Genomic DNA, 26,531 nt, shown 5'->3' with positions numbered 1-26,531 from the left:
GTTTGTTGAGTGGGCGGGATCCTCTGGCAACATGGTCTGGAATGCAAAGCGCTGACCCTGGAGATAGGCAGTCTAGGCTCAAACCCAGCTCCTCTACCTGCTTTGTGACCTTGGACAAGTACGTTGTTGTCCTGAATCTCAGTCCTCTCCTCTAGGGTGAGAAGGACCACATCTACCTCGCAGGTAGGCTGACATGTGAAAATAGCATCATGCCAGATACAGAAGAAGAAATGTATTTCCTTCTTTTTTTCTTTCATTATTGATAAAAATTTCTAAAGTTGGCCTGCTTTGTGTCAACTCTCAACAGGTTTGTTCCATGAACACTTTTAAAGCATTTGAGATTTCAGTAATTTAACTGAAATTTAAAGAAATTTATCTTAAACAGCTAGATCTTGATCAAGGTGCATGTTAAAGTGTGTTTTGTGGTTCACACCACCATCTTGAAACAAAATGGAAGCCAATAAATCTCTCAAAGAGGGCCATAATCTGCACATTAATAAATATCAATGAAATATGATGGTAAGAAGGGCATATGTGGGCTTACAAGTGCCCGGAGTGAGGCCTCTGGTTTACAGAAGAGCTAGTGTCAGAATTCATTGAGCTCAAGAATGAACTGTATCCTTGCCTATGCTCATTGGCTTTGTTTCCCATCCATCTTTAAGAAGTCATCTGCTTTTACCAAATAACATAGGGGGTTAGGGAAAAGATGGGGAGGGCACTCATGTTCCCCCCAAACAGCATAAGTGGGAGACACTGTGGTTTAAGGCACCTGACCTGATTATTAGGTTTACCCCTCAATTACTCTATAAGGTAGGCATTAGAAACCTAATTTTACAGATGGGTTAACAGACTCAGAGAGCTTAAACCATCTGAGGTTCCACAGTCCAGAACCAGGAGCATTCCCAGGTCTGCCTGTCCCCAAACCCATGCTTTTCACACTCCATGGATATAGTGAATCCAAAAGAATTCTAAGTTAAGTAATGATCAAAAAAAGGAGTGTGTTAGATGACAGCAAAGATGTATGTGCTATATATCGCTTTCCCCACATGGTCTGATGGCCTCAGTTGCTGCCTCTCCTTCTGCTGCCTTGTACAGGACAGCCTTGTAGAAGAACAATGTTGGGCAAGGACAGTGCCATACAGTGTGGCTCTCCATGATGGGTGAGGGAAGGGTACATGCTCCAAGCGCCAGGGGAACATTTTCAGATTCCCTCTCCAATCTAAAAAGCAGTTCAAAGGGCTCCCCCTCACCTTCTGATGAAGGCACTATCAGCAGGAGAAAGCCCAAAGCATGAATATCCTTTAGAAAGCATAGCTGGGAGACCTTTCTGGAAGTCAAACATCCCTACCATCCTATAACAGCCTGGAAGGCCACAGTCAGCTGAATACTGAGTTCTCCTGTTCATTTTCAATGACTTATACTGATTGGGAGTAGATGCGTCCCACAGATGATCTGAAAACCACCTCACCTCATTATGTCTATCTCCTTTTGTAATAAGCCTTTCCCCAGGGACACTAATAGCAAAATTAATTAAGTTTGACCACCTCTACCTTCCCCTTCCCACTGCTAGAGGTCCATCAACAGAGCAAGGGCCAAAGCGCAGGAAGCAGAAGAGGGGAAAACAAAAGCCCTGAAGCATCCACCAAGGACATCAATGTATCCTTGAGTAATTAATCAATTAATAACTAATCAATTTGACCTGCCATAATTAAAGATTGAGAACTCTGATGGAAGTATGTGGGTTTGCTTGTTTTTTGGTTTTTTTTTTTTTTTTTTTTGCTTTTTTTTAACCTGAAGAATGCCCACCTAAAGTCACTGTTAACTGGTTCTAGAACAGGGCTGTCGAATTCAGTGCTGCATTCGGTGGTCCTAGCTACTCTGACCCTGCCTGGATGTAGCTACCCAAAGAGGCTGTTCCTCTCCTGCATACCGACTGGCATGCCAATCCCATAGCCCTTGGTGTCCAGCAGGCCCCCAATCTGAGTGAGGTTGCAGTTTCGCTGCCGGTAGTACTCATTCATGGTGGATTCCAGAAGGAAGGCGTAGTTGGAATTCAACACCCTGGCGATTCCCTCCTCAGTGCTCTTCACAAACACACTTGGCTGCTTAGAATACATGTAATTCCACATGCGTTGGTAGGTCTGATAGCGGGAATTCTGGGAAAAGAACACAAGAAAGCAAGATTAGAACTAGAGAAAGGAAATGTTGGTTTTAAAAGGGAGGGAATCAAAGTGGACCTTAAAATCCTGGCCCTTTTCTTACTCAGTTCCCTCATTATCGTCCATATAACATTTTCCCTTCCATCTCACAATGACCACTTGTCATGGCAAGAGAGGGGGCTGTGACTTTGATACCTCTCACAGGAAGGCAAGGAAAGAACAGGGTCCTAAGACACTGCAAACTCTGCCTAGTGGTTTGATAATCAGTTTTGCCCCATCTACCCTAGAGGGAAGACTTTCGCTCCCAACCTCCAGGTTTGGACCGAATGAAGAATGGAAATTCTGATTGTGTCCTTCACTGTCCTTCAGGCAGGAGGCAGTGAACTCAGGGTCATTGGGACTTCTAAGAGACACTGTCTGAAGGAGGAGTGTCACCCACTTTCTGTTGACCCTAAACCAACGTATCAATCCCAGATCCAATGCTGGCCTCTATTTTTACAAATAAGAAGACTGAGAGAATTTAGCCGGGTGTGTGTGTCTATCCACACCTGTGTTTGCATGATGCCTTCAGTTGTTGTGGTGCCAATAGGCACTGAGGCTTGTATGGAAAACAGAAAACTGAAGTCCAAGGCCTTGGACTTGTTTCATGTGAAAATGGACATCTTGGGTAGTTGGGTGGTTGGACACCTATTAACTCCAAGGGTACTTTGTAGAGCAGGACATAGATGAGCCCCAAGTGAACCTCCAAACTAGATGTTAGAGATAATGGGATGAAGATTGATGTTGTTATCTTTAGAGGACAAATATCTCAACTCTATTCTGCCCAGTTCCCCATGTTGGTGAGCCACCCAATGGGTTTACTTGGAAGAAGGTCATGCTGGAGCCTCCGTGAATTGTGCCATACTCAATGGCGGTCTGGTCAGCCAGGTCATCCACTGACTCAATGGGCACATCCATGCGCTGCACGGTCAGGAAGGCCGCTAGGTTGGCCGTGTAGGATGAGATGATGATCAGCGTGAATGCCCACCTATGTGAGAAAAGACCAGGAAATCATCCTTGCCCAGGCACCCCCAGGAGTCTTAGTCCCCACCCCCAGTCCTGCAGCAACAAAGAAGAGACCAGGAGTCCCTCTTCAGAAGGAGATCCCAGCTCTGTGGGGGAAGAAAACGGAGGCAGGGCGTATGATGTCAACAGAAATGAACAGAGTTTGTGAGCCTTTCTTGAAAGAAGACCATTAATTTTTCCCCCTCATTTCTTAAAGGAGATGATTATTGGGTTGCTATTTAAAAGAGGTATGTCCATGCACATGAGACCATCTTGGAGACCATGAGAAATGAGCTAGTGAATGAGCGGAGGGTGCCAGTTCTGGGGGCTCTGTTTAGAGCCAGGGCTGGGGGGCTGCCCCTGTCTTCTCATGATGCAGCCTACAATCTGATGTGCATCGCCATGGGCTGAGCACCTGCCAGGAGCCACACACATCATCTCACGTACTCCCTACAACTAAGGGAGGTAAGTCTTACCCTGATTTTGCTGATGAGGAAATGGAGGCTCAGAGAAGCAAAGGAACTTGCCAAGTAACACATGGATAAATTCATATTTTATTTTTAAGGATTTTATTTATTTATTTGACAGATAGAGACACAGCAAGAGAGGGACCACAACAAGCAGGGGGAGCGGGAGAGGGAAAAGCAGGGTTTCCGCTGAGTAAGGAGCTGGACTCGGGACTTGATCCCAGGACCCTGGGATTGTGACCTGTGCCGCAGGCAGACGCTTAACAACTGAGCCACCCATGCGCCCCTAAATCCGTATTTTAAAATGAGTTCTACCAACAAGAAACTCTTAAATATTAACTGGTGATAAGCACCTGTGACTGCTGAGGAGTTAGAATTAGGAGCTAGTCTTGCGGGTGCCTGGATGCCTCAATCAGTTAAGCATCTGCCTTTGACTCAGGTCATAATCTCGGGGTCCTGGGATCAGGTTCGCTTCCTGCTCATCGAGGGCAGGTCTACTTATCCCTCTGCCCCGCCCCCCACCTCCTGCGCATGCGCTCTCTCTCTCTCTCTCTCTCTCTCTCTCTCGTGTTCTCACTCCCTCAAATAAATAGATAAAATCTAAAAAAAGAAAAAAGAAAAAAAGAAACTACTCTTGCAATGGGCAAACTATTTCAAAATAGAGGGGTATTTTATTGAGTAAAACGAACTCATTTAAAATGAGAATAATTTTGCAACTCAAGCAGTGTACATGCTTAATGCCATTACAACTAGTTTGTTCACTTAAGTAGGTTAAATAAGCCTTCTACCATCTGGTCAGCAGTGTGGCTCTGCATCCCAATCCATTTGTTTATAGGGGTTCAAAGACATATCCAGGCATAATTGAGGTTGGATAATCACAGGTTCTGAATCCGCGGAGTCTGAATTAATGAGGCTTTCCTCATTATGAAGACATTGTCAACTAAAGCATAGCATTTGCCAAAGGAGCCAGAGGCCGACAGATTCCAGGGGGTTTTTCAGAGCGGGAAGTCCCATTGTCTCCTTTACCACTGTGTCCAAGGACTCCTGTAGGCTGCCTCCCAGGTGGGAAGTGACAGGGTCATCTACCAACTCAATGAGTGCCTCTATATGCCAGACCCCTGGGGAGGTGACCTGGTTTCAGTTCTGGCCTGTTCCACTCCACCTGTGAGACCTTGCAGGGAAAGCCACCTACATCCTCCAGGTTCATCTGCTCGGGGATAGTAATGCCTGTTCTGCCTGTCTTCGGAGAATTGTGAGATCAAATGGGATAAGATGTCGCTGGTGACTAATCCTCTGTAAAGGACCAGAGGAATGGGAGATAGAGAGAACTGTAGAGACAGACCTTCCCACTGACTATGGGAAGAAAAGCATCTGGCCACCTTCTCTACGTGTGTCCTGTAAGTAGGGCCAGGTGTCCTTCTGTCCTTAAGACCTGCTTTCCCTGCTCCTGCTTCTGCTCTCACACTCTGCTGCAAGTTTTTTCATCTGACCATCTCCCAGCGGAGGCCAGGGAGGTTGGGTGAGCCATCCCCACATGGAGGCCAGAATTCTGAAGGGGCTTAGCTACCCGGGGTAGCACCATGGGTTCATGAGCCCCGGGTGTGGACTTGACCTCAGAGTTGGCTGGGCAGTTTCCCTCAGCCCCCTAGCTACACTCTGGCCTCTCTCCCACCCTGGGTGGCCTCGAGGTACTTTATACCGCTGGTCACAAAGGAATGGGTCAGAGAGCCAAGCAGCTTGGGGCAAGTCTATCATCTCTGCTGAGAAAGGGAATCACACACTCTCTCATATGCTCTCTCCAGAGGGGTCAGTGGAGCCCTGCTCCCATGTGAAAGGGGCATTAACAGTTGTCAAGTTGACATTCTTGTTAGCAATGTGGCATTCTCGTCCCTTGCTCAGGGTGGGGAATCTAAGGCAGGCCGCGATGGCCCTCTCTCTGGCTCTCCCACTCCTTCAGGGAGCTGATCAAACAGAGGCCTTGATTTGATAATTGAGAGCTCCGAGGGGCAGAGGATCTCCCTAACAAGTCAAGGCCCCCCCTCCCCCAGACACAAGGGAGCCTCCCGGCCCCCAACAGCTATTTAAAGTACTGCTGAGCCAGTGGGCCAGGGCCAGCCTGCGAGACAGGTGGCCCTCCCAGGTGCTCAGGCAGACATTCTCTGGAGGAGGGAATGCCTGGGGCTTGGGGAGCTGACGGCGGGGGGTGGGGGGGGCGGTGATGGAGCTCTCGGAGGAGCACACAGGAATACACCCTCTAGAAGGAACAGCCCCAAGTAGAAAGAGATCAGAGTCTGCGGCTGACTTCTCCTTGTCTGTATGGCTTCTGCCTGACTTCCAGGATTTTGACGGAACTCTGCGATTTTTCCCTCCCAAGACCGCTCCTTTTCCCAGGGAACATTAAAACCCAGTTCTTTCCTTTGATCTACATGGTGGTTTCTGGGCATTACCTGGTAATCGCCCAGATGTCTTAAATCCGACTGTATTTATCATTTAGCAGTGAAAACAAAACCCCCAGCTGGGTGGGGGTCACGGTCCCAGCTGTGTTTTTACCTCCCCACCAATCCCAGTCCAGCCTCCCTCTGGTAACTGTCCAGACACTGGTGCCCAAGGTGGAAACACCACTTTTCCCTTCTCCATTGGCTTACACAGGCTGAGAAGGACGGGGAGAGAACGAGGCTGTAAGTCCTTTAGGCTATGAGAGCCAAACGCAACAGTGGGATTTGAAGCAAGGCTGGGGAACTGGGATTCTGCGAGCTGGCCTCTTGTCTGTTGTGTACATACAACACATATATGTGTGTGTGTGTTTCATTTCTCCCCATGAGGGTCTAACAGCAATGATGAGTTCACATATTTATGTAGCACTTTCAAGTTTTCACACTGCTTTCCCACACACCAAATCGTTCAACCGTATTCTCTTTGCCCTGGGTGAGCCAGGAGGAGAAGGGAGCTGCAGGCCAGGCTGGCTACCTGCGCATGGGGACTGCCCCCGAGATCCTGTCCAACTCCGAGCCACTAAGAGTTTGCCTCTGCCCGCACCTGCCAAGGTGGGCAGGTCTGGCAAGGTCCCGGCGCCAGGCCCAGAGGGAGGAAGGGGGAGAAAGCTGGCAGAGGGGGCCAGATGTGACAGCCGGATTTCCATTCTTCCAGAAGGCATTTCCCGCTGCACACCCTGATTTGCATAAATCTGCATATGCCTTGGCAGGCCGAGCCACTCAACCTCAGGTCATTTTCAGGTCAGGAATTTATAATCCCTTTGCCTCGTGCCTACAAGGCTGTTTTCTGCAACCCCTTTCCCGCCCTGGCTCCCTGCCCTCTGTCTCCAGACCATCGAGGCAGAGGGAAAGGGGAACAGGAAAAGATGGTACAAAGTGTGCCCAAGCCAGTGCTCCCAAGCCAGTGCTCCCAAGCCTTCTGGAGCTGGTGGAATGCGGCCCAGGTCCCTGCTAGTCTGTTTTGGAAGGCAGAGCTCTCTGTGAGCTTCCTGGCTACCTGCAGCCAGGGCAGGACTCACCCGAGGACCCCCCAGGGGTCCCTACCCCACTGGGCCTGGCCCCTCCTCTGCCCCGGATCTTACCAGACGCCACTGACGCAGCGGGTGGATAAGGCTCGAGGGGCGATGGTGGAGCCCTGCTGCATGAAGCCCCCGACGGGAAACCAGAGGCTGTTGCCGAGGGAGTACTGGTTCACCAGGAGGTTGCACCGGCCCTGGGCACACGGATGGGGGCTGTACCACTCATAGGGGGTCAACCTGTGGGAGAAAAGGAACACAGACCAGGGCCAGGGAGGGTGGGCGTGAAGAACACACTGGAAAGAGCAGTGGTGGGGGGAGAGGGGGGCTCTCCCTTCTGTCCTCACCTCTGTACTCAGCCCCAGGCCTGTGGCTTTGACCAAGCCACTTCCCTTTGCTGGACCAGGATCCTCCCAACCAAAACCAAGGGGCTTGGACTATGCTGGCAGTGTCTGTACCGCTTTTCTTCAATTAAAAAAAAATTCTTTTTAATTTTTTCAAAACAAGTCAAAACGTGGAACTCCAAACACAAAACAGATTAATGTGCAGCCTCCTTGTCTAGAAGCCGCATGTGGCCGGGGACGGGAGGGGATACCTGGGAAGTGCTGTGTTCTTAAGGGGGCCACCCTCAGCCCCCTTAAGTGGTCACAGAGGGACCGGAGGACCCCACAGAGCCAGTGTTTAAACCCTCAGCCAGAACAGTGCTTCTCAAATGTTCACCTTCATCAGAATCACCAAGAAGGTTTGTTCAAACACAGTCTGTGTTCAAACACAGCACCTGAAGCTTCAGATTCAGGGAGTCTGGGTGCCAGCTAAGAATCGGCAGCTTCTTGGCTCACCGTGATGCCCCGGGTCCGTGCTGAGAAACCCTGGCCTGGATGGTCCCCTGGGCTGTGGGTCTCAGCCCTGATTCTGTGTCAGACTCACCTGGGAGCTTTCAAAGAAATGCCACTGATAAGATGCCACTCCCAGAGGATTTGATTTGCTTCCATGCATTTCCAAGGCTCCGCAGGTGAGTGTGATGGGCACACAGGGTCGGGAAAGGCTTTTCTAAGCCCCCTGCCTCTCCCTCCCACTGTCCCCCTCTGATGCCCTTTCTTCATGCCCCCCAGATGCATGCCTTCCCTCCTCTACCCACTCCCACACAAACCCCCCAGCTGCGCTGACAGGGATGCGTAGGGAGGTGTTGCCGAGCAGGGCGTGGAACCGGGTGCCAGTCTCATCATCAGCCTTTCCATCCCTGGCCTAGCCTGCTTGTTGTTCTGCCGCGGCTCGCCCACATGGCCACCGCCCCTCCTGTTCCTGAGTACGATGCCAGCGTGTCATCGCTGGCCCGTGTCCAGAGATATGCTCCTTCTCCCCATGGCCTACAGACCTGGCTTGTCCTTGGTGGTTTCCAAGCCCACAGGCTCTTAGAACTGGGCTTCAAAGATAGATTCCCTGGCCTTGGCCCTAGGGAGGCTGAGAGGATCGAACCTGAGAATTCACATTTTTAAAAGCTCCTCTGTGACTCTGATATCAGCCGGCTTGGGAACGGCTGCCTTAGATTAGTGGTTTCCAGATAGGTTTTCCCCTCCAAAATCTCACCCAGAAGTACAACAGATCAAGAAATAAAAGTGGAACTGGTCTAGATGAAGAGGAGTTGAGGCCCAGGGCTCTGGCTACTGAGCCTTTCACCACCCCTCCAAAGTCCCTGGCACCTCCCAGGAGCCTTCATGCCCCAGGGTACCCTGTTTGAAAAACCAGTACCTAAGGTAGGTGCATTAACCCAGGTTCATGCATTATACATATATGATATAATGTGTGTGTGTGTGTGTGTGTGTGCAGGGCCGGGAAGGGGGGCAGTTTAAGCCCCCAGAGCTGGGTGAAAAGCTTCAGGCTGCAGCAGGCAGGATAAAGCAGGTGTCTGTGTCTGTATATCTAGGAACCAAGCTCTCCGACCATTTCCAGGGCCCTCAAGGTCCCCCGAGAGCTATGGGAATAGCTACACACTGGGGCTCAATCAAAGGGGGCAAGAGTGAATTACAGAGCCGTGAACCAGGGCTCGGGCAGACAGCTTCCTAAAAGCAGCAGCAGACAGTGTGCTGAAGACCTCCTCCTGCATGTCTCGCCCGTTGTCACTGACAACAGATACTTGACAGTGGCAATGCCTCCAGGCCCGAGGGGGGAAGGTGGCACCTGAGAGACACACACAGCCGCCTTTGAAGACTACCAGCTTGTGAGCAAGGCCTTCTTCTGTTGGGCTGGATCTCATGGGCTCAGGATGACTTTCCTGAACGTGGCTCTGATCTCCACTGGAAGAGGTAGAGACTGGGTGAGGCAATGCTCCCTGGGCAGGCTGGGAGCTGCCCTGGGGTTCTGTGTTCTAACTAGAGAGAGCACATGTTCTCCTTGAGCTGTTGAACAGACATGCTCTTGGGAAAGGCCTCAGCCTGCAGAGATGGGGCATACCCTGGAATTGTCGAGTCCTGCCACTCTGGCCCCGAGGAGATCACTAGGGAGACAGCTGGAACAGAGCCGCCACCAGCTCTCCGGAAGCTCATCCCATGGTTCTCTGCTCCCAAGTAACAGCCCTTTCTGGTCCTACGCTAAGGTGAGTTGGGTGCTGAGCATAGAGTGTGGATTCTGAACCGGTGACCCCTAAGCCCTGGGCTTGTTCTGCTTCTGGATAGGAAGCCGGCTATCCCGAAGCCCAGGCTGATCCCACGGCCCAGCCCCGCAGAGCGTCCACCCTCTCTGTGCACATTCATGGGAGGCCTCAGCCATGGGATACCTTCATGTTCTTCGGGAGGCCCAGGGACAGCTTCTGTTTGCAGGGGAGAGGGAGGGCCTAATTGTCCCCAAACCCTGATCTGGACCCGTTGTTGCAAATCAACCCTACTTGCAAATGCCTTTTTCCCTCCCGCTCTCCTGTCCTGTGCCATCCTCCACAGCTCCCATTCAACAAGGCAGCTGTATTTTCACTGGCGGATCTGGGCTGGGGAAGGGCCAGGCCCTCTTCAGAGGAAACCTTCTCTGTCGCCCATGCCCTGAGACCTCCGGTCCCCCAGCTCTGGTCATCATTCAGTTCACTCTGTGGCAGATACTGGCAAGGTCTAATGCCAGGGCAGCCAAAGGCATAGTGCTTAATCAGAGTGCTCTTCCTGCCACCCTCGTCCCGTCCTCTCTCCTCCAAGACCCAAACCCAAACTGGGGGCCTAGAGACTGGGGAACAGAATGGGGAAGAGACAGGGGTACAGAAGCAAATTCAGACAAACTGGCCTGTTTGCACCGTTGCATGGTAGGGAAGCCGTGAGTAGGTGGGGGGATGGGTGGTGCCGGGTGGACAGCACAGCAGAGAGCAGGTCAGGTCCCCAGTCCCCCTCCCACCCCTCCAGTGTGGCCCCAAGGTCTTCTGAACCCGCCCCTCCCGCTCCCCACCCCTCCCATGCAGTTCTTGAGGTGGACGCGAGGTGGCGGTGCAAGGACAGGGAAGGGGCGGCGAGCTTACCGAGCCACTAGGAAGAGGACGCAGCTGACGGCCAGATAGGCTAGAAGCATGAAGAGCCAGACGCCAGGAGAAAATGGGTCCAGAAAGGAGAAATAGCCAGGTTTGCGTCCCTGGAAATGAAGACAAAACCAGATTCACTGTACTCAGTGGGTCAGGATGGCCCCTGGCCAGGGCGGGGCAGGCCAGAGGAGATGTAGGGATGTGGGTGTGGCCCCAGATGGCCCTGCCCCTGGATTCTGGGTGACTGGCTTAAATGGCACTGGGGCCCAAGGTGCAGAGGGGCTGCTCCAACACCTAGCCAGCCCTGATCCCAGCAGACCAAACACAGGGACAGCTGGGGCCACTTCACTTCCTAGGTTGAGGGAGGCTTCGTGCTAGGCAAGGGGAAGAGCCCTCAGTACCCCTTATGTACCACCCTGTGTCCCCCTACCCTCCCCGGGGACGGCATGGTGGGCACAGGGGCTTAGAGCTGCTGGTGTCCACGTCGCTGGAGTATGACAGCGCCCCTCCTTGACACTCAGGTCTTTCTCACAAGGATGCTAAGGGAACATGCACCTTGGTTTTTTGTTTGGAGGGTGAACTGATGCATAGTGAGATTAACCTTAAAAAGAGATTAACCTTGAAAATGGTACCATGAGACAGATTATTATTTCCATGTTACTGGTGAAGAAACCGAAAGCCCAGGGCAGTTGAGAGATGTGGGTCCAAGGTTGCACAGCCAGTGAGTGGGAGGGCTGGGACTCAAATGCTCATCTTCTGACACCAAGCTCAGAGCTCAGGTACCATCACGCTGTGGGGAGACGTGGTCTGTCCCCAGCCCAGGGGTGTGCCTGGCCAGAGTCACGGGAGCCAAAGGATGGGGCCAGGAACAGAAACCTAGGTACCAAGCCCCCGGACATTTTCCAGAGGACAGTGAAATGCAATGAGCAGGATGGAGTTCCATGATCTACTCTGGGGTCTTGGGCAAGTGCACGCCCTTCTCTGGCCTTGGTCAGAGCCCCCGTAGGTCAAAGGGGCAACACTGCTGGCTTACCACAGACAGCTCTCATACATCCTGTTTCCCCTGCTGTGTTCACCCATTCTACATTCGTGGCTATCATGAGTTGACAAGCCTCATGTAAAAGTCCAGATTTCTGGCGTCTTTCACAAAATGGAGTGGTCTGGAAACTCTGGGCCTCAATCGCCAATGGGCCGGAGCTCAGGGGTAGTCGCCCCCTCTACACACGGCCGGCTCTCTCCAGCTCCTCCTTCCCCCTGCCCTTCCACACCCCCCAGTTTCTCAGGGCAAACGGACATGAAGTTTAGCGCCCTGTCACTCATGATGATTTCACTCCGTGTCTCTCAATTGAGAGATACTCGGGGTCGGGGTGGGGGGAATCTTTCATTGTTGGTTTCTGAATCTGAAACCCCATTAGATGCTCAATGTCAGAAATCTATACCTGATTATATCGCAACGAGTGAATCGAGGAAAATGACAGCACTATTTAAAGCTGCCATATTTGGTTAGGGGTGATAAGGAATGATGCACGGTCGTGGGAAAAATTCCTGGAGACTCAAGTTATAAAACATCGAACATCACACAAACAAGGATCAAGACATAAACATCGCTCCGCTGGAAACATATCAGTCATGTTGGCAAGAGAACATCTGATTCTACTTGTGATTGACTGACGCCAACCAGAAGAGCAAGGAGTGGGCAGTTATGTGAGAGTTGGGTCTGGGCATAAACTGCCTTGGTTTAGGCGGAGCCCAGGCTGTTTATAGGCTGCCAAAGAGAAGTACGTTATTTGCAGGCTCCAAACTACTACTATTTTTTTTCCTTCTATGTGGATGCCTTGGATTGCTTCTTTTCCCCAAAGGCATCTGAGTTACTGGTGTTTGGGGGCAAATCCGGTGTCATATGCCACTGGCATTTCTTCCAAATAACAGATTCTCCCTAACCCAGAGGATATATGATGGTGATACTTTCCTTCCGGAGAACTTAGAATGTTTCACTATGTCCTCTTGATTTCAATACCCAGTTCTCTGTATTGACAGATGGAAGAATGGAGACCTGGGGAGGTTAAGTGCCTTGCTCAAATCACTGGCAATGGCTTCAATTTCTCCGGTGTTCATTCATCACACCGCGCCACAGAGATGCCACCTCTCCCTCGTTCAGATGGCTGCCGTACGGCGTCTTCCTCTCCTTCTTATCTTTGCAACTTGCTCCAATCAGCCCCCTAATTAATCTCACGTCTTTTCCCCAGTGCCAGCAGAATCCCAACCTACTCTATGTCAACCCCATAAAGCCCTCTTGAACATTATTTATTTGTACCCATCATCATTTATTTGGACTCTGTTGTATTTATAGGCATTTCTACTGATTCATACATGTCCTGTGGGCTGCAGGGTGGACCAGTTTCTTCAGATGACTGCAACCACTTTGAAGATAGATAATTGGTTCTATAGAGTCTATGCCATAAACGTCCAGGACAGGCCAAGCCCTGCAGATGGACTGAAAATTAGATGCCAACAAAATTTAACTAGTTCCCTGGCTTTTTTTAAGATTTATTTATTCGAGAGAGCGAGCGAGGGGGAAGGGCAGAGGGAAAGAGAATCTCAAGCAGACTCCCTACTGGGTGTGAAGCCCTGCTCAGGGTTGATCTCATGTCCCTGAGATCATGACCTGAGCTGAAACCAAGAGTCAGAGGCTTAACCGACTAAGCTATCCAGACACCCGGAAGCTCCTATCTCCTGGAATTTTGTACTGTGTTTCAGGCTGACCACACCAGAGCCAGCATTCCTGATGATGGGAGAGACCCAAGGGGTTGGTCACCAACCGATCACCATCCCAGCATGGGGAGACCCTTTGAATGTTAGAGGGGGTGCTACAAAGTGGCAGTGAACTCCCCTTGCATGTCAAAAATTCCTCTTGTTCTTAAAGATAATCTGTTGAGTCAATGAAACTTCATTCTAGAAGAAATGACATTATAGTGAGAACACAGTTGCTTTCCCAGAGTCTAGAGCCAGGCACATAAGGACACCAGAGCTAGGTAATACAGGACAGGCAGTAAATTAAAACACAGACTCTGTAGCTAGCCTGCCCAGGATTGAATCCTGGCTTCATCATTTACAACTATGTGACCCTGAACAAGTTACTTAACTTCTCTGGGTCTCCACTTCCTCTTTTGTAACATGGGGTAACAATAAGACCTACCTCAGGAGGGTGTTTTAAGAGCTGGATGAGTTCACACATAGTAAAAGCCATGTGTGTTGGCTTCTCCTCTGGCTAATGGTAGCCGTGAGTGCAGGGGGAGGGAGGAAAGTGGAATTTCCTTTTATATTAATTCTCCCTCAATGGACAAGAAATATTTTTTCTGCCCTACAGTGACACATGCGAAAAATGTCTGGGGAGAGAATGCCATTGTGGCCATAGTCACATTCTGTAACACTTAGAATTTCTATGGGTTATAACCCATGAGTCATGAGGGTTCCCAGGGCTCTCCAGGGAAGCCATTAAGGCAACACCAGGCTCTATTCTGGAAAGACAGCTCTTAGAAGCCAGGGATTCCAACCTCAGTTCTGCTTTGGCCTTTCCAATGAAGGCACAGAGTGGGTCAGATGTGAGGTGGGTTCTCCCTTGTCCTTGGAGGGGCTGGGCATCCCGGTCACCCCTTCCTTTGTGCTGACACCACACAAGCTAGTGATACCGACTCTCTACCTTCCCTGCACCCTCTCTCCTCTCCTGCAGAGCCAAGGACAAAGGCTCCTCCTGTCCTCCACATGGTCTTTACAACTAAATGGCAACGCATTCAGAGGTCTCCTTCAACTCCCAGCTGTGGTCCACAGTCAATAAAAGACTCTTTAGGGCTGAAGAGATAAAAGCAGGCAGTGTCCATGCCTCTTTCTGGAAGAGGCAGAAGAAGAGGATTTCCTCCTACCCCGCCCCAGGAACCCACAGGTAGCTTTTCTCAGGGTGTCTGCAATGGACGGTCTTGATGATAGTTGGTTTAGCATGCACTTCCCACCTCTGAAGCCAACGGGAAAAAAGAGGCAAGCAATTAATTCCTCCTCACATAAAACACCCACATGAGTTTGTTGCCTATGTAACCCACACGCTAGCAGATCTATTTTCATTTTGCTCTTTGGAAATCCAGTACGAGGAGATGTAAATTCCAATCCTGGCACTGACTTTGATTTGCTGAGTGATTCCAGGCAGGCCACTCAACTTCTCTGAGTGCCATTGTCTTCTTCCAGAAAATGGGACCCAGCCATCAACATGAAGAGGGAATGTGAGAATTACTACAATAATATTGATAGAACACCTGGAGCTTTGTGAGATAGGAGCGCCCAATAAAATACCAATATGAAAATGATGATACACCCAGGAAACCATATTTCCATGTTATGGGCTCTCATGTTACTTAGCCTTAAGGAACAGAACTCTGCACGTTCTGTTTCCCTATAGCAGGGTATTAAGCAGTATTAGAAATGATTCACTGGTTTACTTAGCATCGTTCTCCATTCTTCTAGACAGTCTTTCTGAAATGAAACAGACCTTCTTGAAAAAAAAAAACAAACGGGTAATATATCCAGCGAAAATGCTGGGCATTAATTTAATGTTGGCATTTATGCCTCTCTCACTTTTTAATCACTGTCTGTTTTTTTTTTAACTTTTCTTGACAGAGAAGACTCTAGCTAAGAGTTAAGAAGAGGAAAAGACAGAGCATAAAACTTCTCCACTTTGTTAATCAAAGGTGGGTGAGGACCTTACAGAGGGAAGATAGCAAAGGCATGCTCTCAAGGAGGTCGTAGGTACTCTGGCTGGCTGGAGACACTAAACAGGATAGGATAGTATAGGATAGATAGTATTCTCAAATTAGAAAGGCTCTAGAACATTCCCCCGACACATGGCCTTGACATAGAGAAATGCACCTAATTGTACCATAAAGATGGGTAGTTAAAAGCATATGGGCCTGGGGACCAGAAAGTTGGGTTCAGCGCCCCCTCCACCATTGTGCTCTCTCCTCTCTCCATGGTCCCGCTAGCCGCTGCTGACCTTAGCATCCTTCCACATAAAATGGGGACCATGGTACTGTGCCTCGGTGGGGGTGGGGGGTGCTGTATTAAAGCAGAGACTCATGCAAAAGTGCTTCATAAATAAAGAGATGCCAGACAGATGTTAGTCAACACACAAGTACCCTGACGTACCTCCAACCACCTTGACTATGTCAACACTGAACTTTTTAAATGTAATTATCCATTTAGGGGGTATACGTGCCAAGCCTCAAATCTCAGGTTGGCGTCTGGCACACGCAGACGACGCCTTCCTACAACAGTCAGTGCGTGCTGGAGGAATGCAGACTTACTTTAATATTAATCGGAGCAAAACATCATTAGGCAAATTGCTGTTGCAGAAAAAAAAGACAGCAAAACGACACGATATACTCTGATTTTCAATATGAATGTTTTTGTTTCCCTGTGCTCTTCTCCCCTCCATTCACATAGATATTGGAGTCCTCACAGCAGGCGTCAGTATCATAAAACCCCAGAGTACAGATGCCCCTGGGTTCCTTACTGCTTCAGTGTATACTGAATGAGCTGATGTGCCATGGAAATCAAGAGAGTCTTGAACTTCAGATGTCCTGTTATTTCATTCGCATTCTTGGAATAGTAGGGGTACTCAGATCTCATTGGTACCCAGACTCTAAAGGCTGGACCCTGTATGTATGGTTTGGAAGCTCATCTAGCCCTGACCAGGGATTGTAATGCTTTTTCAGGAGGGTGCTAGGTTGTATGCGGGCTGTGCAGGCAATGGTGGGGAGGGAGCACTGAGTCCCAGGGAAAGCCGTGCGGGCCCAGAGCAGAAGATGTACGTGGGTGGCCTGAAACATGGGCCTCCCATCTCCTCTTGTTATCTAGACCATTGAGATCAAGGCCAGAAAAGAAACAGAAAATCTAGTTCGGTCACTCATCCTGCTGCCTGGGCTATGAGGCCTCCTGACAGAAGCCAGGCTCCTGGGCTCCGTGCTGCTCCATTAGGAGCCACAAAAGAAAGTGGTGCTCACTGCCCACAGGACAGCAGGGTACCTCCCTCAGCCTTCCCTCCTGCCTTTCTTCTTTCTGTAATTATGGAGCCAATATAGCCTGTTTGGGATGATCATGTTTCCACATCAAAAACTGTATCATAAGAGCTTCTGGCCTGATGAGAGGGTACCTTCTTCCCACCAGGATCCACTTAGGGAGAAAGTGATAAAGACCAGTACAGTGCAGCAAATACATGGGCAGAGGGCTGCTGCTTGGGGAAAGAGGCCAACAGCTCCATCCAGAGGAGTCACACTGAAGAGCAAGTGACATTTGAGCTGGGTATCAAAGGCTGGAGAGGAGTTTGTTGCCAAGAGGCAAGAAGACGGGCATGAACCTAGATTGAAAGAGGCTTGTGTGATGGTAAAGTGGTGAGTGCTATGCAGTGAGGACGCCTATAGCAGGAGCTGCGAGTGGAACAGGAAAGATGGGCTGTGTTCTCCATGTTCAGAAGGAGGGACTTGGTGTTGTTAAGTGATGGGCAGCCAGTGAACCATCTTAAATAGGAGGCTGATATGATTCCATTTGTTAAAAAAAAATAGCAGTAAACTAAAAAACTAACTCTCAGCAAGTCACGTGCATTTACGAAATACAAAGCTAATGCCTTATTGTGCACAGGTCAGGCACTGTTATAGGTGCATTACTTATGCATTTACGTATCCTCATTAAATCTGCATGACAACCCATTGTTGCACATGAGAAAACTGAGACACAGGGGACATGCAGCAAGTACATGGCAGATCTGGCTCCAGAATGTTCCACTGCTTTTTCATGAATGCTGGAAGTGACTATGGCCCTCTGATGGGGACGCAGTACTGGATGGGAGGGTCACACCTCTCATCCAGTGAGCTCAAGGAGGATACAGGCCACCAGGATGGCAATTCAGGTCAGAGATAAGGAAAGCCTGAAGCAAGGTGGATTCAGTGGGGGTGGAGAGCGTGCTTGAGAACCATCTAGGAGGTGAGCTGACTGACTGAACGTGTGCGTTGAGAGAAGTGAAGGGCAGCTCAGGGGACTGGGTGGAGATGCCATGAGGTGAGATGGGACAGGGGAAGAGAAGGAAGAATTCTACAGAATATGGTTTGTGACACCGAATTTGAGGTGCCCGTGAGATGGTCAGGTGATGTCTAGTCATGCTAGAAATAGCTTCGAGAATTCAGGGGAGTGGCCAGGGTTGGATTTACAGATGCGGCAGAGAGCTGTCAAAGAGAGAAGAGAAATGCACCAGGGACATTCACGAGGCAGACAGAGAGAGAGAGAGAGTCAACAGAAATGCTGGAGGGGCAACGATCAGGGTGGTAGGAGGAAGAACAGGAAGAGACAGTGACCTGGAACCTGGAACGGAGAGAGTTCTAGAAAGTGGGGAAGTGGGAGGGATCGACAGTAACAAATGCTGAAGCCAGAATTCTAAGTCAGCCTCTGAGTGGCAGGGAGTAAGGCATCCAAATAGCAAAACAGTCTTCCCATTTTGGTCCTAGAAATGCCTGAGCAGAAACAGAGATTATACCCCAACGGTGAGAAGAAGGAAAATACCACATCATCGACACTTGGTGATCCCATGGTCGTGAGAAACTAACCCTAGGTCATCTTAGATGACTGGAAATTCACACACTATTTCTGATTGTCTCTAGACTTCAGACACATACCTGCCACCCCTTACTACTTAGGAGGGTTTTGCAATATTTTTGAAAGAAGCATTTATACTTTGGGTTAATTGTTTTAACCTTTGCACACAGGCTTCATCATCAGCAGATGTTCACATCTTGGCAACAATCACTCATAACTCAGATGACCTCAGATACAGAATTAAGATAGAGATTCTGGGCCATTATAGATTATAAATGAAATTAATCATCTTGAGAAACTACCAACTTCAGAAAAATTCACAAAATAATAAACTTTCCACTTGAGGAAAAATTCACAAAATGATCACTATGAACTTGAGAAAAAGTCAAAAAATAATAAATACTCTCAACCTGAGAAAAATTCACAAAAGAATAAACCCCCAGTATTCAACTTTATTTTTGTTAACGTAACACTATTATAGGAGAGAGAGTTTCTCTCCATAATTTCAGATTGAAGCTTTCATGGTGAACTCCACGGGGCTATCCTGTGGTATTAGCTGTTTCTGCTAATTCAGATACAGCAAAGTTCATCTCAGACCTGTTCTCTCCAGGTCTCCCCTGGTTTCATTGATTCAGGATTGTTCTCTCCAGCTGATTTTTTGGTACTTTCTAAGCACACTGCCTCACACACAGAATGCACTCAATAAATATTTGTTGAATAAATGCATAAACTGTCAACTCTGCTTAGTGTAAGGTGTTCATCCAGCACTCAATTTTTATTCAGCTCGGCCCCCTGTTATAAATCAGCTCTGAGCAGCCATGTGGCAGATCAGTGCCTCAGTGTAGAGGCTGGAAGTGGGGAGGTCTCCTGACCAGAAAGGGGAACGTATGACTTCGGGTTCTCCAGAGAGACAGAATCAGTAGGAGATGTGTGTGTGTGTGTGTGTGTGTGTGTGTGTGTGTAAAGAGATTTACTTTAAGGAATTGGCTCTCACCATTGTGGGAGCAGTTAAGGCCAAAATCTATAGCACCTGCTGGAAACTCGGGCAGGATTTTTAAGGGATAGTCTTGAGGCAGAATTCTTTCTGCTCCAGGAAACCTGTTTTTGTGCTTAAGGCCTTCAACTGGTTAGATGAGGCCCACCGACATTATCAAGAGTAACTTCCTTTACTTAAAGTCAACTGAACACAGCTGTTAATCCCATCTACAAAATATTCTCACAGAATATCTAAGCTAGTGATTGATCAAACCTCTGGGCACCATAGCTTAGGGAAGCTGATGTGTAAAACTTCATGTTCCAAGAACTAATATAATCATAGGTTTGCGGTAGTGGGTAATATCTGGCCAACAATCCAATTAAAGATGTCCAGAGGACTGGTGAGTGGGAATTTGTTTCTGGCTGGAGTTGATATTCCAGGCAGTGGTATGCCCAGTGGTGAGGATAGCCTAGCAGAGGACATCCCCAGGCAATGAGTAGAAACACCAGGGATCAGGTGCCTTTACCCACATGGTTCCTCCCGGTCCATCGGGTTGTGAGTGGGGCTCTAGTATCCTTGGCATTAATCAAGAAATCAAGGCCAGAGCCTAGTTGTACAGCTTGGCCATAGTAAAATGATTTGGAGAAAGGTCCTATGTTCCCCCACTTCTTTGGGATGCTGCCTCGAGGCTCAGTTGCAGGAATGGGGTGAGGAGGGTTCAAGACACAGTGCTAGCTGGAAAATCACCCAGGGACTACGGACAGGTAGAAGGAGGACAAGAACCCTTGTCTCAAGAGTTAGAACACCTGGCTTCCAGGCCCCACCATGTGTCAGTTCCAAGTGTGACTTTAGTTTCCTTACTGTCTAGTTGGAATTCTAATACCTTCCCTCTTCTCAAACAAGAGTCCTAAGGACCAGATGAGAAAAGGTACACAAGAAAGCCTTCCAGGACAAGTTACTCAAAGATCACATGAATGAGGGGAGCCGCCTGGTATCCCAGAGACAGCACAGGCTCGAAGCACACCATTCCGGGTGCGATCTCTGCCCTTACACTTACAAGAACAACAGGAGGGTACTGGTGTCCTAGGACCACTAGAAGAAAGTACCACAAGCTAGGTGACTTAAAACAATAGAAACGTATAGTCTCACAGTTCAGGGGTGAGCAGTTCAAGATCGAGGCATCAGCAGGGCCATGCTCCCTCTGAAGGCTCTAGGGGGGGATGCCTGCTTGTCACCTCTAGCTCCTGGTGGTTGCTGGCAATCCTTGGTGTTCCTTGGCTTATAGAGACATCATGCTACACTGTCTCCAAATTCACAAGCTCTTCTCCCCCGGATCCACATTTTCTTCCTTTTACAAAGACACCCCTCCTTGGCTAAGGGCCCTCTCGAATCCAGTATGACATCATCTCAACTTGATTAGATCTGCAAAGACCCTATTTGCAAATAAGGTCACCTTCACAGGTCCTGGGGCTTAGGACTTCAATATGTCTTTTGAGGGGACACAAGTCAACCCATAACCACAGTCAAGATCCTTGCAGGGGCTGGAAAGAGCATCTGGGACATAGGGGCTGCTCAATGAATGGGAGCTTTCATCATCATGGAAAAGAGGCGGGGGGCATCGCTCTTGCCCTTAATTCACAAGACATCACATCAATGACAGCGCCAACAGTGCCCAAATCCTCACACTGCTTTCTGTCTTAGCCTGGGGAGCTTGGGATTTCGATGCTGCCTCTTCTTCTAAACGCCGTGACTTCCTTTTCTAAGCCAGGCAGCGATCATGATGGATGCTGAGGTCCAGCATTGGATAGTGCTCCTCGGAGCTGCTCCAATGGGCTCTGTGACAAGGGGACCTTCCCTCTTACAGAACTGGGCTGCAGTTTCCGATGCCCTAGCAGCCCTGGCTACGTGAGCCCAGGCTGGGACTGTGAATACAGATAATCCTCTTTCTCCAGGGCTGGGATGTGGGGCCAGGGAAGGGGTCAGAAGCTAGAGGGTCAGTTCTTCAGCAGGCACGTGGGATGAGCGCTTGATCCCTTCCCTGATGGGCAGCCTGTGGCGCCGGGTAACACCCTGCAGTATTCTAGGTTAGTGTGACTTCGGACACCGAGAATGACTTGAGCATTGGGGAATCTTTATAATAGCTGTGCATTCAGAGTCAGTTTGGATAAAAGGATGAGAAGGAGGCTCTTCTGGTTCAGACAACTGTGTCCTGGCAACATCGCTAGTATTCCCTTTGTAGCCCTGTTTCTCTCCCAAACTTCCCCCACTGGCCAGGGTCCTCCATCAGGTCTGTCCTCACGCCCATTGGTGTGCCTTCCCAAACTCATTTAGACCCTTACTCTGCTCACTCTAGGCAACTTGAGCAGAGAAGTCTTTCTCTCTCTCTTTTTTTTTTGAAGGATGCCAAAAGGGAGACAGGCCAGATATAAATGACATCATTTATTCATTAATATGGCTAACCTGGAGAGGATGGAGTCTGCGTTCCCTCACCAGACAATGCTCAGAGTGAACAGAGATGCACCTGGGAATCAACAAAGTCCTTGAAAATGCTGGGATGACTTATCTGGACTGGAGACCCCGTCCCTAGGAGGAAGCAGAGTGACCAACGGGTCCACTCACCGACACACGGCACAACCAGGGTTGAGCGCTCACTCTCAGCCATCCCTAGTCAGTGAGGCAGAAGCAATTTTTACTGGAAAGCCCACAAGTGTGACTTCTCCATTCTTCCTGTTTGCAAGTCCGCACAGCTGATGCGGGAAAAAATAGCCTAGCTCATTTGCATTTAAGTCTTGAAATCTAAATATTTCTGTGAGTCATTCATTATTACCATATAACTCAGTGTTTGCATGCAAATAACTTTAATGACATAAATGCTTATAAAATAAGTCTCTTACCATATGAACTCGGTAAAGAATGCTAATTCCCAGAGTCATGAATGGCTTGGAGAAATCAATCACCTTCTCCCGCTCCGCAGTAATGGTGAGGCCCGCCACGGCCAGGTCCGCTTTCTGAAAGGGACAGACAGATCCCATCAGTGGGGCGGCCCAGGTGAGATGCAGGGACAGGGACTTGTGGCCAGAGGCCGTCTCTACTGGGGAGATGTCACTCTTGTCCGGCTTCTCAGTGTGGGGAGGGACTCTCGGTGGCCCTAGCCATCTCAGACCCGAACAATCATTCACGAGAGGACATGGTGCTGAAGCTGGAACTCGGGCACACTTGTGGCCAGACGCCTCTAGACACATCAGTAAGTACAAACAGCAGAGGACTGTTCAGGGACCATCTCAGAATGCCCAAGGAGAGGGAGAACGGGCACAGGGGCTGCTGGATTCTCAATAGGAAGTCGTTTTAAAGTTCAACTTCCTAATTTGCTCAGTCCACAGAACTTGACAGAGGTGCGAGCCTGAAGAGGAACCTCGGTGGGGGTCTTGGGAGTGCGAGGAAAACAGATATAACCGTGGAAGAGAGAGACAAGCTAACACCACCAAGCAATCGAGCGGGTTAGCCCCACCATCACAGAGCTTGTCCTTGTCAGAGCCGGGACTGGACCTGGGGCCTCCCAGGGCCCTGGACACTTATATTGCTGCTCAGGTTACAGTTCAGGCGCCAAAGAAGTAAAAGAAGGTTCTGTGGCCTTCCATGTAAAAGTCACCAGAATTTGTTCTGAAGACATTTCCTTCCATGCTCTCGGCCCTCACAGGACACCACAGATGACCATACCTGATGAGTCTGAATTCAATGCGATCGGCTTCCTCAGGGTTCCTCTTTGCCAGACAGTTCGTCCTCGTCCCTTATTTAAACCCATCCCCTGGCAAAGCAAACTCACTTCCTCTTGGTCTGCTTCCCCGTGCATGGTGCAAAGGGGAAAAGCCCAGAACCAGCGTTCTGTCCGGGTCCTTCACCAACTCCCTAACCTAGGCCAGTCCCTAGACATCCTTGGCCTTGTCCTTAAACCAAGGATGTGAAGTGAAGACCGTGCCAGGACCCTGCCCAGAGATTCTCTAACAGGGATTCTCAACATCTCGTACATCTTGTCTCTGACCACCTGCCTCAGAATCATGTGGGAGGCTGACTAAAATGCGAATTCCTGAGTCAGGGACTCAGGGATCAGATGATGGGTAGGACACAGGCATCTGTATTGGTACCAAGCTGCGCAGCTGATTGACATCCACTAATATGGAAGAACCATTTTTTTTTTAAGATTTTATTTATTTGACAGACAGAGATCATAAGTAGGCAGAGAGGCAGGCGGGGGTTGGAGGGAAGCAGACTCCCTGCTGAGCAGAGAGCCCGATGTGGGGCTCGATCCCAGGACCCTGCGATCATGACCTGAGCCAAAGGCAGAGGCTAAACCCACTGAGCCCCCCAGGTGCCCCAAAGAACCATGTTTCATAACTGAGGCGTGTATCTCAGACTGGTCTCCACTGGTTTCCATGTCAGCTTAACTCCTTCTTCTGATTCCCGCGGAGCAGCTGATGGAAGAGAGGAAGACAGAAAGGAGGACAAGTGGAGTCCCCCGCAATCTGAGAATAGGCCAGGCGTCGTCTCTGAGTGAGTGCACACACATACGCGCACAAGTGCACGATTCTTCCTAAGTCACTGCAAAGAACATAGAGAAAGAGACACGCTGCCCTCATTCTGCACGCAAGGGAATTTGCGATTTGCGTACAAGAAGGATAAATCTCTTGGCAAAGGTCAGTCTCTCCCGCATTTCGACCTCGCACCTCCACTCCCGATCCACGTTCCGTCTGCTGGCACAGCCATGTAATCGGGCAGAGGTTAACGTACTCAGGGCCTTATAAAGGCAGGCCAGGTGCCAAGAAAAGAAACTAGGGTGCGGGTGTAAGAGATTTTTTTAATATAAAATGAAAAATGTGAATGCTTCATTGTGCTCTTTCTGTATTTCTCCAAGAGAGTGCTAATTACTGCTATCAAGTGAATCAACCCTTGAGATTAAAAAACGAAGTTTGATTAGAAGATTGTTAATGCTTTCGTTTGGGGGCTCTTTGTGGAGGGCTGCTTGGGTCTTTCAGAACCTCGGCCCCTCCGTGACGGTGGCACTGACGGCAGTTCCGCCCGCTTGAGAGCACAGGTGTAGACCAACAGATAATCAACGCAGCACAAAGACCCAGCAGGTGCAGTGCCGGGTCCCACACGGGCGGGCTTCTAGCTAGTCGGCAGCCAAGCCCTGCATGAACCTTGGGAGGAGGAGACGAAAGTCAGTTGGGTTGGACTGAAAGAACTGAAGAAAAGAGGAGGAAACCCAAAATGGATAAAGTGGGCAAAGATAAACACAGCTTTTAGTCCTTTCTCTGGTTATTTAAAAACACAGATCCTGCCCCCCAAATTAACTGAACTCAATAACTCTACCCACAGGTTTCTTTTCCTCCCCTACAGCTTTCGCCCCAAAAGGGCAAATTTTGTTTTTGTTTTTTAAGATTTTATTTATTTATTCGTCAGAGAGAGACAGAGAGAGCAGGAGCAGGGAGAACTGCAGGGAGAGGAGGAAGCAGGCGCCCCACTGAGCAGGGAGCCCGAGGCGGGGCTCGATCCCAGGACCCCGGAATCATGACCTGAGCCGAAGACAGACACTTAACCGACTGAGCCACCCACACATCCCAAAAGGGCAAATGCTGTGTTGGAATTTGGAAATCAGTTCACAAGTTTATAAAAGCTGTCATGATCTCATGGTAAAGCCGTAGAGCCTTTCCCGGGTGCATGCAGAATGGCCACATACCCAGGGAAAGTGTGTGCCCCAGGCTCGGACAGGGCATCTCCGTCTACTCACAGAGAGACCTTTCCCACACTGGGCCAAACAGAACAGCCGCCTCATATGGACACTGCTGATTCCTGGCCACCAGTCAGTCCCTCTTCCCTTTGCTGCCCCCCGCCCACCCCCCCCACCCCCCGCTGTCAGGAGTAAGTTACAGGCAGAGGAGGCAGAGAAGGAGTGGGATGGAAAAAAGCCGTGGCAAGCTAAAAGAAATAATGGAGATTTCGTGGTGGCGTTTTTTGTTTTATTTTGTTTTGTTTTTATTTAATCAACTCAGTAGAGAATAGTAATTATCTACCTTGGCTTCAACACCCCCCGAAATTTTAGCGACCACCTCTGGGGATCCGGTTATTCCAAAAGACGCGCGTTCATTTTATTTCACCTTAGTTAAAAAGACATTATGCTATAAAGCAGTCTTAGATGAGGAGATAATGTGCCATGAAACCAGACTAACAAGCCAAGGGGGTTGGGAGTGTACAATGCCAGCAACCATCGGCGTAGGGGAAGGAGGGAGGGGAGGGCAGGCTGCCCGTCCGCCCCAGCCCTTCTGCATCTCTGGCCACTTGGGGCAGGAGGGCCACGCTCTCGGGCAGAAAGAGCTGTAGACAGGACATCAGAAGACATGGCCCTGGTTGCAACCAGGCCACGGCTCACTGTGACTGTGGGCAAGTTACTCCACTTTCTGGGGTGAAGTTTCATCCTGTCAGATGAAAAAGCCCCACCACATGCCCTCTAAACTGTCTTCTCCAGCTCCCAAAACCCACACTTTCATTTCGCTTGCCTCAAACGGGTAGGGCTTACTTCCGCGGGCCCCTGTTTTGCTCAAGAAGATGATGGTGGTCCGCAGAATTGAATGTTCTGGAACAGACGAGGAGAAGGAGCTCTGAGGAAGAAACTCGCAGACTGGTCAGCAAAGGTCAGCAGCCAACAGGGACCCCGGGCGGGGACATTTTATTTTAGGGAAAGAAATACATAAAGGTCAGGAAGGGACACCCCCATCTGGACAGCAGGTCTGGGAGTGTAGCTCCACAAAGTGGGAAACCAAAAAAGGTAGGCATCCCCCAGAGCCACGGGAACAGGAGGGCTGATAAAAGAGAAGTGGGAGAAAGTTCTGTATGCATTACGATGTTCCCGGTCTTGGGGTGGGTGTGTGTGTGTGCACGGTGCGCGCACACAGGGGCATATAAATACACTCCCTCTGAGAGAAAGACCTCTCTCCTCCCCAGTTTTGATTGAAAGTGTTCTTTGAAGAGCTTCATGTTCTGCCACTGAGAGATCCCCCTCTTTTATCTCCTGGATGTTTGCAGAATTTACAAGGGGAGGGCAGGCTGGAGCTGGCCTGGAGGTCACTTCCAAAACAGACTATCCTTTGGCTCACGGAGTTTAAATAGGGGTCATGCAACTGCCCCCATTGCTATCAAAGCCTGGAGGCTCAGTGTGGCTGCCGTGCTTCTCCTGGGAGCTGGGGCCTGGCTGCGAAGAAGGCAG

The 26,531-nt window shown here is 49.6% G+C and overlaps 1 protein-coding gene across 1 annotated transcript in view; it reads right to left on the bottom strand.

The window, feature by feature from the left end:
- GRIK4 (glutamate ionotropic receptor kainate type subunit 4) overlaps positions 1-26,531 on the bottom strand; it is a 421,019-nt gene that overhangs the window by 20,320 nt on the left and 374,168 nt on the right. The window contains exons 14-18 of the mRNA XM_044258062.1: positions 22,168-22,281; positions 10,669-10,778; positions 7,245-7,418; positions 3,021-3,186; positions 1,931-2,156 (exon numbers count right to left, since the gene is read on the bottom strand). Coding sequence (XP_044113997.1) covers positions 1,931-2,156; positions 3,021-3,186; positions 7,245-7,418; positions 10,669-10,778; positions 22,168-22,281 — 790 coding nt within the window. The remainder of the gene's footprint in view (positions 1-1,930; positions 2,157-3,020; positions 3,187-7,244; positions 7,419-10,668; positions 10,779-22,167; positions 22,282-26,531) is intronic.

Source organism: Neovison vison, chromosome 7 (assembly GCF_020171115.1).
Source record: "Neovison vison isolate M4711 chromosome 7, ASM_NN_V1, whole genome shotgun sequence".
Classification (NCBI taxonomy): domain Eukaryota; kingdom Metazoa; phylum Chordata; class Mammalia; order Carnivora; family Mustelidae; genus Neogale; species Neogale vison.
This window is presented reverse-complemented; position numbering and strand designations above follow the sequence as displayed.